This window comes from Cetorhinus maximus, unplaced genomic scaffold (assembly GCF_964194155.1).
Source record: "Cetorhinus maximus unplaced genomic scaffold, sCetMax3.hap1.1 HAP1_SCAFFOLD_298, whole genome shotgun sequence".
Lineage (NCBI taxonomy): Eukaryota > Metazoa > Chordata > Chondrichthyes > Lamniformes > Cetorhinidae > Cetorhinus > Cetorhinus maximus.
In genome coordinates this window covers 227,397-239,383 of record NW_027596252.1, presented here as the reverse complement: position 1 = coordinate 239,383, position 11,987 = coordinate 227,397, and the positions used below count along the sequence as shown (strand labels likewise).

General features: G+C 47.7%; 1 protein-coding gene across 1 annotated transcript in view; it reads left to right on the top strand.

The window, feature by feature from the left end:
• The window catches only part of LOC144673134 (uncharacterized), a 120,689-nt gene that overhangs the window by 90,049 nt on the left and 18,653 nt on the right, over window positions 1-11,987 (top strand). The window contains exon 14 of the mRNA XM_078535124.1: window positions 3,268-3,336. Coding sequence (XP_078391250.1) covers window positions 3,268-3,336 — 69 coding nt within the window. The remainder of the gene's footprint in view (window positions 1-3,267; window positions 3,337-11,987) is intronic.

Here is an 11,987-nt window from a genome sequence, read left to right as displayed (position 1 = left end):
AAGTAAGGAGTGGGATGGAATACTCCCCACTTGCCTGGATGAGTGCAGCTCCCACAACACTCAAGAAGCTCAACACCATCCAGGACAAAGCAGCCCCGCTTGATTGGCACCACATCCACAAACATTCACCCCCTCCACCACCAACGCACAGTACCATCTACAAGATGCACTGCAGGAACTCACCTCCTTAGACAGCACCTTCCAAACCCATGACCACAACCATCTAGAAGGACAAGGGCAGCAGATAGATGGGAACACCACCACCTGGATGTTCCCCTTCAACTCACCATCCTGACTTGGAAATATATCGCCGTTCCTTCACTGTCGCTAGGTCAAAATCCTGGAACTCCCTAACAGCACTGTGGGTGTACCTACACCACATGGACTGCAGTGGTTCAAGAAGGTGACTCACCACCACCTTCTCAAGGACAATTAGGGATGGGCAATAATGATGGCCTTGCTAGTGACGCCCATGTTGCATGAATGAGTTTTAAAAAAAAAGAAACATTATTGAAACAGCTGCGCTGGAAAACCCATCAGGAAAAGTAGCATGTGGACCATCACTTAAAATGACTACTTCCATGTTCTTTCGGTCACTCAAGGATGGGAACTTTAAGTGCATATATCTGCCAAGTTTAATTTTTTCAATATTTTATTTACCCTTAAAATATTCTCTATGGATTTCCTCATAGCATTTAACTCCAACTTCAAAGCTAGCATCTGGTCTAGTCTGAGTGTCCAACCAGTTCAACTAATCAATCAATCTTCACAATTGATCTTTTTTTTCCTTCATTCACGGGATGTGGGCTTCATTGGCTGGGCCAGCATTTATCCCCCATCCCTAATTGCCCTTGAGAAGGTGGTGGTGAACTGCCTTCTTGAACTGCTGCAGTCCATGTGGTGTAGGTACACCCACAGTGCTGTTAGGATAGGATGGTGAGCGACTTGGAGGGGAACTTCCAGGTGGTGGTGTTCCCATCTGTCTGCTGCCCTTGTCCTTCTAGATGGTAGTGGTCGTGGGTTTGGAAGGTGCTGTCGAAGGAGCCTCGGTGAATTCCTGCAGCGCATCTTGTAGATGGTACACACACTGCTGCCACTGTGCGTCGGTGGTGGAGGGAGTGAATGTGGATGTGGTGAGTTAATCATCGCAGGATCCCTAGCCTCTGACCTGCTGTTGTAGCCACAATATTTATTTGGCTAATCCAGTTCAGTTTCTGGTCCATGGTAACCTCCAGGATGTTGATAGTGGGGATTCAGTGATGGTAATGCCATTGAATGTCAAGGGGAAATGGTTAGATTCTTTCTTTTTGGAGCTGGTCATTCCCTGGCACTTGTGTTGCATGAATGTTACTTGCCACTTGTCAGGACATTGTCCAGATCTTGCTGCATTTGGACATGGACTGCTTCACTATCTGAAGAGTCACGAATGGTGCTGGACATTGTGCAACCTTCTTTGGATATAACCTCATCTTTCTGTGAGTAATGATTAACCAAGATGGGAGTAACCTTCTCCAAATAAGATTGTTGATTTGAAGTTATTCCAGATCTACTCTGATATTAAAACCAATATATTTAAAGGCCCCACGAGCCTGACTCCCAATTTTAAATTCTACTCTAATTTTATTAATAACTAATTTCTCAAATTCTGCACTGTCACCATCAACATGCATCATGAAGATGCCAGAAAGTTTCTCTTTATGCTGTCAGTTAAACATTGTCAGATCTGCACAGCCTATTTCAGCAAAACAGATCTCGCCGAAAAATGCCCACACCCTGGAAACACCATTCAGGCCAGAGATTCATTTGTTTAGTTTCCATAGTTTTCCTTCTACATCTGTTGCCTCTTTATGCGATTTGAGAAACACTTCTTGTTGAAAAATATCACCCTGCTGACATGGGCCTTTAATGTCGATTGATCTACACTCCTGTGAATATGTGGCCAGAGTTTGTGAAAAGCTTAAAATATTTTCAGGGTTCCTTTTCCAGCTGTGGGAGGGTCCACACCAACATCTGTCTCACCCAGTCACTATTCAAAACCTCTAGCAACTAGCCTCGCTATATAAGTTCCATCTGCAAGGACTTTTTCTGTCCGACTCCACCCACGTGACAAGGCTGCCTGCCCCTTATCTGGTAGGTCAGAATAAACTCCAAACTCTTTCCAACTATTTAATTCCTTTGTTTTGCCCCTCATTACTTTACCCTCAGGTCTATTGGCTGCCATCAAAACTTCAGTCATGAGCACTCCTGCTCCTTAGTTCTGTTCCGAGGTTGTTCTGTGACCTTCACTTCATTGTGTAACCTATTCAAGCTATGGCCTTTGCTGACACCTTTATACCTGTAGGGACTCTGACTGTGAGTTCTCTCTTTTGCACTATCTGTGGGTCTTGTCCCATACATTTATATCCATGGCAACCATCTTGTTCAAATTACGTGCCAATGGAAGACTTACATGGGATGGGATGGAGTACCCTCTGACATTTTGTACAGATTTCACTCTTCTCTCTAATCTCTCCTATTAGTCTGGTCTTCAATCAAACCTACACCTTTTAGTAGGATTTCTAACCTTTGACAAGTTGGATGAGCAAATTGTCTATGTAACTTTAAGATTATTTGCTTTTTTTCTCTTTGATTCTTATTACCTGATCCCATTAATACTTTTCAAACACCAGGTTTTATTCGGGTGATACAATAAAAACCCTGACTAGTAAACAGTGTGCAGATCCACTGAATTTCCAAAAATAGTTGCCTTATATGCTCCATGTCAAATTTCAGGCTTTTTCGTACACAGTCAATAACATAGATATCTCACTGGAGACAATGTAGATATCTCACTAGAGACAATGTAGATATCTAGATATCATAGATCATAGATATCTCACTGGAGACAATGTAGATATCTCACTAGAGACAACATCAGTACTCATCAAATGTTTCACCCAGCTATCTTACATAGAATTGCAACTCACTTCAGAGGCCTCAATGTCATCATCAAATCTAAAGCCATTTGGACTCCAATATTCCTTAACCTTACATTGATCCTCAGTACTTGGTGAATCAAGGTAACATTTTAGCTAATAATGACAATAGAAAATGTTGGAAATACTCAGCAGATCAGGCAGCATCTGTAGAGAGAGAAACAGAGCTAACGTTTCAGGTCTGTGTTCTTTCATCAGAACTGTGGAGAGTTAGAAATGTAACTGTTTGCTGCTTCACACTTTTGAGCTGAATTCAATGCTCCATCACTGATCTGCTCTTCCTATCTGACAGACAGCTCATCAGCCATTTCCACTGTCTCTCCTGTGATCGACCACTGGATATCAAGATGCCCACTGGCTTGTAAGTATCAACTTGTCCTTTCCTAGGTGGATTGGGCAGCCTCTGTGGGACAGCCAATGAGTGGGCAGCCTCTGTGGGACAGCCAATGAGTGGGCAGCCTCTGTGGGACAGCCAATGAGTGGGCAGCCTCTGTGGGACAGCCAATGAGTGGGCAGCCTCTGTGGGACAGCCAATGAGTGGGCAGCCTCTGTGGGACAGCCAATGAGTGGGCAGCCTCTGTGGGACAGCCAATGAGTAGGCAGCCTCTGTGGGACAGCCAATGAGTGGGCAGCCTCTGTGGGACAGCCAATGAGTGGGCAGCCTCTGTGGGACAGCCAATGAGTGGGCAGCCTCTGTGGAAAAGCCCAATCAGTTGACTCTTTTGAGGAAGCCTTTAAAATGGTGGATTGATGACTGAATATGGAAATCAATTATATGGGCTTTTAGAAGGTATTTGATAAAAAATAGGACTTACATTTATATAGCACCTTTCACAACCTAAGAACATCCCAAAGTGCTTCACAACTAATGAAGTACTTTTCTTGAAGTGTAGTCATTGTTATAATATAGGAAATGTGGCAAACAATGTGCAGACTGCAAAATCCCAGAAAAAACAATAAGATAAAAATCAAATAATCCATTATTTTAGTGCTCATTGTGGAGGGATAAATATTGGTCAGGACACTAATCTTCAAATTAGTGCCTTTGAGACTTTTACATCTGCCCGAGAGATCAGATAGCAACTCAGTTAAACATCTCATCCAAATGATAACTTGCCAACAGTGCAACGTTCCCTCAGTACTGACCCTGTGACAGTGCGGCACTCCCTCAGTACTGACCCTCTGACAGTGCGGCACTCCCTCAGTACTGACCCTCTGACAGTGCGGCACTCCCTCAGTACTGACCCTCTGACAGTGCGGCACTCCCTCAGTACTGACCCTGTGACAGTGCGGCACTCCCTCAGTACTGACCCTCCGACAGTGCGGCACTCCCTCAGTACTGACCCTCCGACAGTGCGGCACTCCCTCAGTACTGACCCTCCGACAGTGCAACATTCCCTCAGTACTGACCCTCCGACAGTGCGGCACTCCCTCAGTACTGACCCTCCGACAGTGCGGCACTCCCTCAGTACTGACGCTCCGACAGTGCGGCACTCCCTCAGTACTGACGCTCCGACAGTGCGGCACTCCCTCAGTACTGACGCTCCGACAGTGCGGCACTCCCTCAGTACTGACGCTCCGACAGTGCGGCACTCCCTCAGTACTGACGCTCCGACAGTGCGGCACTCCCTCAGTACTGACGCTCCGACAGTGCGGCACTCCCTCAGTACTGACGCTCCGACAGTGCGGCACTCCCTCAGTACTGACGCTCCGACAGTGCGGCACTCCCTCAGTACTGACGCTCCGACAGTGCGGCACTCCCTCAGTACTGACGCTCCGACAGTGCGGCACTCCCTCAGTACTGACGCTCCGACAGTGCGGCACTCCCTCAGTACTGACGCTCCGACAGTGCGGCACTCCCTCAGTACTGACGCTCCGACAGTGCGGCACTCCCTCAGTACTGACCCTCTGACAGTGCGGCACTCCCTCAGTACGGACCTTCCGACAGTGCGGCACTCCCTCAGTACTGACCCTCCGACAGTGCGGCACTCCCTCAGTACTGACCCTCCGACAGTGCGGCACTCCCTCAGTACTGACCCCCCTGACAGTGCAGCACTCCCTCAGTACTGACCCCCCTGACAGTGCAGCACTCCCTCAGCCCTGACGCGCCGACAGTGCAGCGCTCCCTCCGCACTGCTCTATAAGTTTCAGGTTAGACTGTGCTTAGGCCTCTGGAGTGAGGTTTGAAATGACAATTTTCTGACTCCGAAATGAGCATGTGGCCCATTGACCCATCGCTGACAGTGACCCGGAACGTTCCACATCAGGGACTGTGAGCAGAAAAAAACCCAAAAAACCCCCTGACCCCGCCGCCCCCTGACCCCGCCGCCCCCTGACCCCGCCGCCCCCTGACCCCGCCGCCCCCTGACCCCGCCGCCCCCTGACCCCGCCGCCCCCTGACCCCGCCGCCCCCTGACCCCGCCGCCCCCTGACCCCGCCGCCCCCTGACTCCGCCGCCCCCTGACCCCGCCGCCCCCACCACCCTCTGCCCCCTCAGTTTCTTGCTATTTTATAAGACACTGGGCTGGAGGAGTAGGTGGTATATTTAATATTTCTGATGACACTAAGTTAGAGAATACAGTAAATATTGTGGATGGCAGCAGAAGGAACATTGATTGAGTGGACAAAAGAAATCAACCTTATAACAATACAACATTGTAAACACAACAAGGAGTTTCACAAAATCGAACACCAAGCCACACAAGGAAATATTCAGTCAGATGCCCAGAACTTCATCGAAAAGGCATTTCTTAAAAGGGGAAATTGAGGTCAAGGTGGGGAGAAGCTGTAGGGAGGGAATTGCAGAGCTTGGGGCCCAGGCAGCTGAAGGCACAGCCACCAGTGGTGGAGCAGCTAAAATCGGGATGTGCAAAGTGTCAGAATGAGATGAGTGCTGTTGTACCCGATGGTTGTGGAGCTAGAGGACAGAACAGATATAACTAGGATCGAGCCAGGAAGGGACCTTCAAAACAAAAAGGAGGATGAGAAAATAGAACTAGTAAATTGAAAGAGGGTTAACGTCAATGGAATGAGACGAGCTCTAGCCAGAGTAAGATGGAAACAGATTGAGGAGAAAACTGGTAAGGGAACAATGGATGATCTTTTAGGAGGAGATGTTTCAGGGACAGGCGGGGTACATTCCAACATACACTCAGCAACCATCAGACATTCATGCTTCAGTTGTTTAAAACTCTGCTCAGACCCCACCTGGAGTAACTGGGTTCAGTTCTGGGCCCCGCACCTCAGGAAGAGACTGGCCATGGAGGGGATGCAGTGCAGATTCACCAGAATGGGACCGGAGCTAAAAAGGTTAATTTACGAGGAAGGCTGCAGAGACTAGGCTTGTATTCCCTCGAGTTTAGAAAATTAAAGGTGATCTAATTGAGGTTTAAGGTGATTAAAGGAGTTGATAGGGTCAATAAAGAGAAACTATTTGCTCTGGTGGGAGGGTGCCGGTGGGGAGAATCTTCAAATTGGAGTCAGGCCGTTCAGGGGTGATCTCAGGAAGCCCTTCCTCACACAAAGGGGAACGGAAATCTGGAACTCACTCCTCAAAAAGGTCTTGAATATTCAGTCGATTAAAAATATCAAAACTGAAAACAATATGTTTTTGTTTGGTAAGGGGATTGAGGGTTACAGAACCAAGGTAAGTAAATAGATTTAATTACCGTACAGACCAGGCATGATTTAATGAATGACAGTCTTTTGGGGCTGAATGGCCTCCTTATTGCTTGGTCAGTGACTGAATGGTCAGCTCTGATTGGTCACCTGGGGCATGGTCTAATGTGAGTGGTCACGAGGAAATCCACTGAGCATTTCCTTCACCTTCTGGAATGAATGTCTGCAGTAGAATTTTGAGGATTAGCACTGAGCAATGTCACTGAGAAACCTTCATTTCTCACAGTGACGCATTTCAACATCTCTCTGAGCATCAGCAAAACGTTCATCCTGTCATCTCTACCTCTATATTAACATCAATTGATTTGTATTATATATGACCCCCAGATGTAATATTTGTGATATAGTATAGTACAGAGCGTATGGTATAGAATGTAATGTTTATAATTCTGTATAGTACAGAGTGTATGGTATAGAATGTAATGTTTATAATTCTGTATAGTACAGAGCGTATGGTATAGAATGTAATGTTTATAATTCTATATAGTACAGAGCGTATGGTATAGAATGTAATGTTTATAATTCTGTATAGTACAGAGTGTATGGTATAGAATGTAATGTTTATAATTCTATATAGTACAGAGCGTATGGTATAGAATGTAATGTTTATAATTTTGTATAGTACAGAGTGTATGGTATAGAATGTAATGTTTATAATTCTGTATAGTACAGAGTGTATGGTATAGAATGTAATGTTTATAATTTTGTATAGTACAGAGTGTATGGTATAGAATGTAATGTTTATAATTTTGTATAGTACAGAGTGTATGGTATAGAATGTAATGTTTATAATTCTGTATAGTACAGTGTATGGTATAGAATGTAATGTTTATAATTTTGTATAGTAGTGTATGGTATAGAATGTAATGTTTATAATTCTGTATAGTACAGAGTGTATGGTATAGAATGTAATGTTTATAATTTTGTATGGTATAGAATGGAGATTTGAAATGGTGGAGCTGGGATTAGTGGGGGCAGTAATGTCACACTTGGGGGAAGATGGGAAATGGTGTGTTTGAGTGAGTGTAGGAGACATACGCCATTCCCTCAGTACTACGTGAGAATGCTGAGGGTGCGGGGTATATGTGAGAATGCTGAGGGTGCGGGGTATATGTGAGAATGCTGAGGGTGCGGGGTATATGTGAGAATACTGAGGGTGTGGGGCCCCTACTTGAGGAAGGATGTAGTTGCATTGGACGTGGCTCAGAGGAGGTTCACTAGATTGATTCCAGAGATGCGGAGCTTGTCTTATGAGGAGAGATTGAGCAGTTTAGGCCTATACTCACTCGAGTTTAGAAGGATGAGAGGAGATCTAATTGAGGCATATAAGATGCTAAATGGGAAAAGAAAAAGTAGATGTGAAGTGGATGTTTCCCCTTGTGGGGTATTCTAGAACGAGAGGCCATAGTTTTAGGCTAAGGGGTGGTAGATTTAAATCAGAGATGAGGAGGAATTACTTTTCTCAAAGGGTCGTGAATCTGTGGAATTCACTGCCTCAGAGTGCAGGGGATGCCGGGACGCTGAATAAATTTAAGGAGGAGATAGACAGATTTTTAATTAGTAATGGGTTGAAAGGTTATGGGGAGAGGGCAGGAAATTGGATTTGAGGCCGAAATGAGATCAGCCATGATCGTATTGAATGATGGGGCAGGCTTGAGGGGTTGAATTGCCGACTCCTGCTCCTAGTTCTTATGTTCTTATGTTTTTATGTATATGTGACAGCACTGAGGGTGTGGGATATATGTGACAGCACTGAGGGTGTGGGATATATGTGACAGCACTGAGGGTGTGAGATATATGTGACAGCACTGAGGGTGTGAGATATATGTGACAGCACTGAGGGTGAGGGGTATATGTGACAGCACTGAGGGTGTGGGATATATGTGACAGCACTGAGGGTGAGGGGTATATGTGACAGCACTGAGGGTATGGGATATATGTGACAGCACTGAGGGTGTGGGATATATGTGACAGCACTGAGGGTATGGGATATATGTGACAGCACTGAGGGTGTGAGATATATGTGACAGCACTGAGGGTGAGGGGTATATGTGACAGCACTGAGGGTGTGGGATATATGTGACAGCACTGAGGGTGAGGGGTATATGTGACAGCACTGAGGGTATGGGATATATGTGACAGCACTGAGGGTGTGGGATATATGTGACAGCACTGAGGGTATGGGATATATGTGACAGCACTGAGGGTGTGGGATATATGTGACAGCACTGAGGGTGTGGGATATATGTGACAGCACTGAGGGTGAGGGGTATATGTGACAGCACTGAGGGTATGGGATATATGTGACAGCACTGAGGGTGTGGGATATATGTGACAGCACTGAGGGTGAGGGGTATATGTGACAGCACTGAGGGTATGGGATATATGTGACAGCACTGAGGGTGTGGGATATATGTGACAGCACTGAGGGTATGGGATATATGTGACAGCACTGAGGGTGTGGGATATATGTGACAGCACTGAGGGTGAGGGGTATATGTGACAGCACTGAGGGTGAGGGGTATATGTGACAGCACTGAGGGTGAGGGGTATATGTGACAGCACTGAGGGTATGGGATATATGTGACAGCACTGAGGGTGAGGGGTATATGTGACAGCACTGAGGGTGAGGGGTATATGTGACAGCACTGAGGGTGAGGGGTATATGTGACAGCACTGAGGGTGAGGGGTATATGTGACAGCACTGAGGGTATGGGATATATGTGACAGCACTGAGGGTGTGGGGTATATGTGACAGCACTGAGGGTATGGGATATATGTGACAGCACTGAGGGTGTGGGATATATGTGACAGCACTGAGGGTATGGGATATATGTGACAGCACTGAGGGTGAGGGATATATGTGACAGCACTGAGGGTGTGGGATATATGTGACAGCACTGAGGGTGAGGGGTATATGTGACAGCACTGAGGGTGAGGGGTATATGTGACAGCACTGAGGGTGAGGGGTATAAGTGACAGCACTGAGGGTGTGGGATATATGTGACAGCACTGAGGGTGAGGGGTATATGTGACAGCACTGAGGGTATGGGATATATGTGACAGCACTGAGGGTGTGGGATATATGTGACAGCACTGAGGGTATGGGATATATGTGACAGCACTGAGGGTGTGGGATATATGTGACAGCACTGAGGGTGTGGGATATATGTGACAGCACTGAGGGTGTGGGATATATGTGACAGCACTGAGGGTGAGGGGTATATGTGACAGCACTGAGGGTGAGGGGTATATGTGACAGCACTGAGGGTGAGGGGTATAAGTGACAGCACTGAGGGTGAGGGGTATATGTGACAGTTCTGAGGGTGCGGGGTATATGTGACTGTACTGTGGGTGCGGGGTATATGTGACTGTACTGTGGGTGCGGGGTATGTGTGACTGTACTGTGGGTGCGGGGTATATGTGACAGTACTGTGGGTGCGGGGTATATGTGACAGTACTGTGGGTGCGGGGTATGTGTGACTGTACTGTGGGTGCGGGGTATATGTGACAGTACTGTGGGTGCGGGGTATATGTGACAGTACTGTGGGTGCAGGGTATATGTGACAGCACTGAGGGTGCGGGGTATGTGTGACAGCGCTGAGGGTGCGGGGTATGTGTGACAGCGCTGAGGGTGCGGGGTATGTGTGACAGCGCTGAGGGTGCGGGGTATGTGTGACAGCGCTGAGGGTGCGGGGTATAAGTGACAGCGCTGAGGGTGCGGGGTATAAGTGACAGCGCTGAGGGTGCGGGGTATAAGTGACAGCGCTGAGGGTGCGGGGTATAAGTGACAGCGCTGAGGTTGCGGGGTATAAGTGACAGCACTGAGGGTGCGGGGTATAAGTGACAGCACTGAGGGTGTGGGGTATAAGTGACAGCACTGAGGGTGTGGGGTATGTGTGACAGCGCTGAGGGTGTGGGGTATGTGTGACAGCGCTGAGGGTGTGGGGTATAAGTGACAACGCTGAGGGTGCGGGGTATAAGTGACAGCACTGAGGGTGCGGGGTATGTGTGACAGCGCTGAGGGTGTGGGGTATAAGTGACAGTATGAGGGTGTGGGGTATGTGTGACAGCGCTGAGGGTGAGGGGTATGTGTGACAGCACTGAGGGTGTGGGGTATGTGTGACAGCGCTGAGGGTGTGGGGTATAAGTGACAGTATGAGGGTGTGGGGTATGTGTGACAGCGCTGAGGGTGAGGGGTATGTGTGACAGCACTGAGGGTGCGGGGTATGTGTGACAGCGCTGAGGGTGTGGGGTATAAGTGACAGTATGAGGGTGTGGGGTATGTGTGACAGCGCTGAGGGTGAGGGGTATGTGTGACAGCACTGAGGGTGTGGGGTATAAGTGACAGTACTGAGGGTGTGGGGTATATGTGACAGCGCTGAGGGTGTGGGGTATGTGTGACAGCACTGAGAGTGCAGGGTATAAGTGACAGCGCTGAGGGTGTGGGGTATGTGTGACAGCGCTGAGGGTGAGGGGTATGTGTGACAGCGCTGAGGGTGTGGGGTATAAGTGACAGTACTGAGGGTGCGGGGTATGTGTGACAGCGCTGAGGGTGTGGGGTATAAGTGACAGCGCTGAGGGTGTGGGGTATATGTGCCAGCGCTGAGGGTGCGGGGTATATGTGACAGCGCTGAGGGTGCGGGGTATAAGTGATAGCACTGAGGGTGCGGGGTATAAGTGACAGCGCTGAGGGTGCGGGGTATATGTGACAGCGCTGAGGGTGCGGGGTATATGTGCCAGTGCTGAGGGTGTGGGTAACATACTAAGCGATGAATTAGGAACAGGCCTTGGCCCTTGAAACCTGCTTTGCTATTTAACAATGTCATGGCTGATCTGATTGTAGCATTTACTTTGCCTTCTACCCCTCATAGCCAATGACTCCTGTGTCAGTCAAGAATCTTTCTAACTCAGCTTAAAAATATTCATCGACCCAACTTCCACTGCTCTCTGGGGAAAAGAATTGCACAGATTCACGACCCTCTGAGAGTAAAAATTTCTCCTCACCTCCATCTCAAATTGGGGACCCTAATTTATAAACTGCTGCTCCCTGGTTCTAGACTCCTGCACAAGGGAAACGTTCTCTCAACATTTACCCTGTCAAGTCTTCTCAGAATCTTATATGTTTCAGTAAGATCACCTCTCATTCTTCTAAACTCCAATGGGTACAGGCCCAACCTACTCAACCCCCTCCTCATAAGACAAACCCCTTCATCCCGGGAATCAGCTGAGTGAACCAGGTTATCATGTGCCATTGCTGAAGGTGTGGGTTACATGTCATTCTGCTGAAGGTGTGAGTTATGCCTGAACCTGTTTGTCACTGGTAAGGTGCTT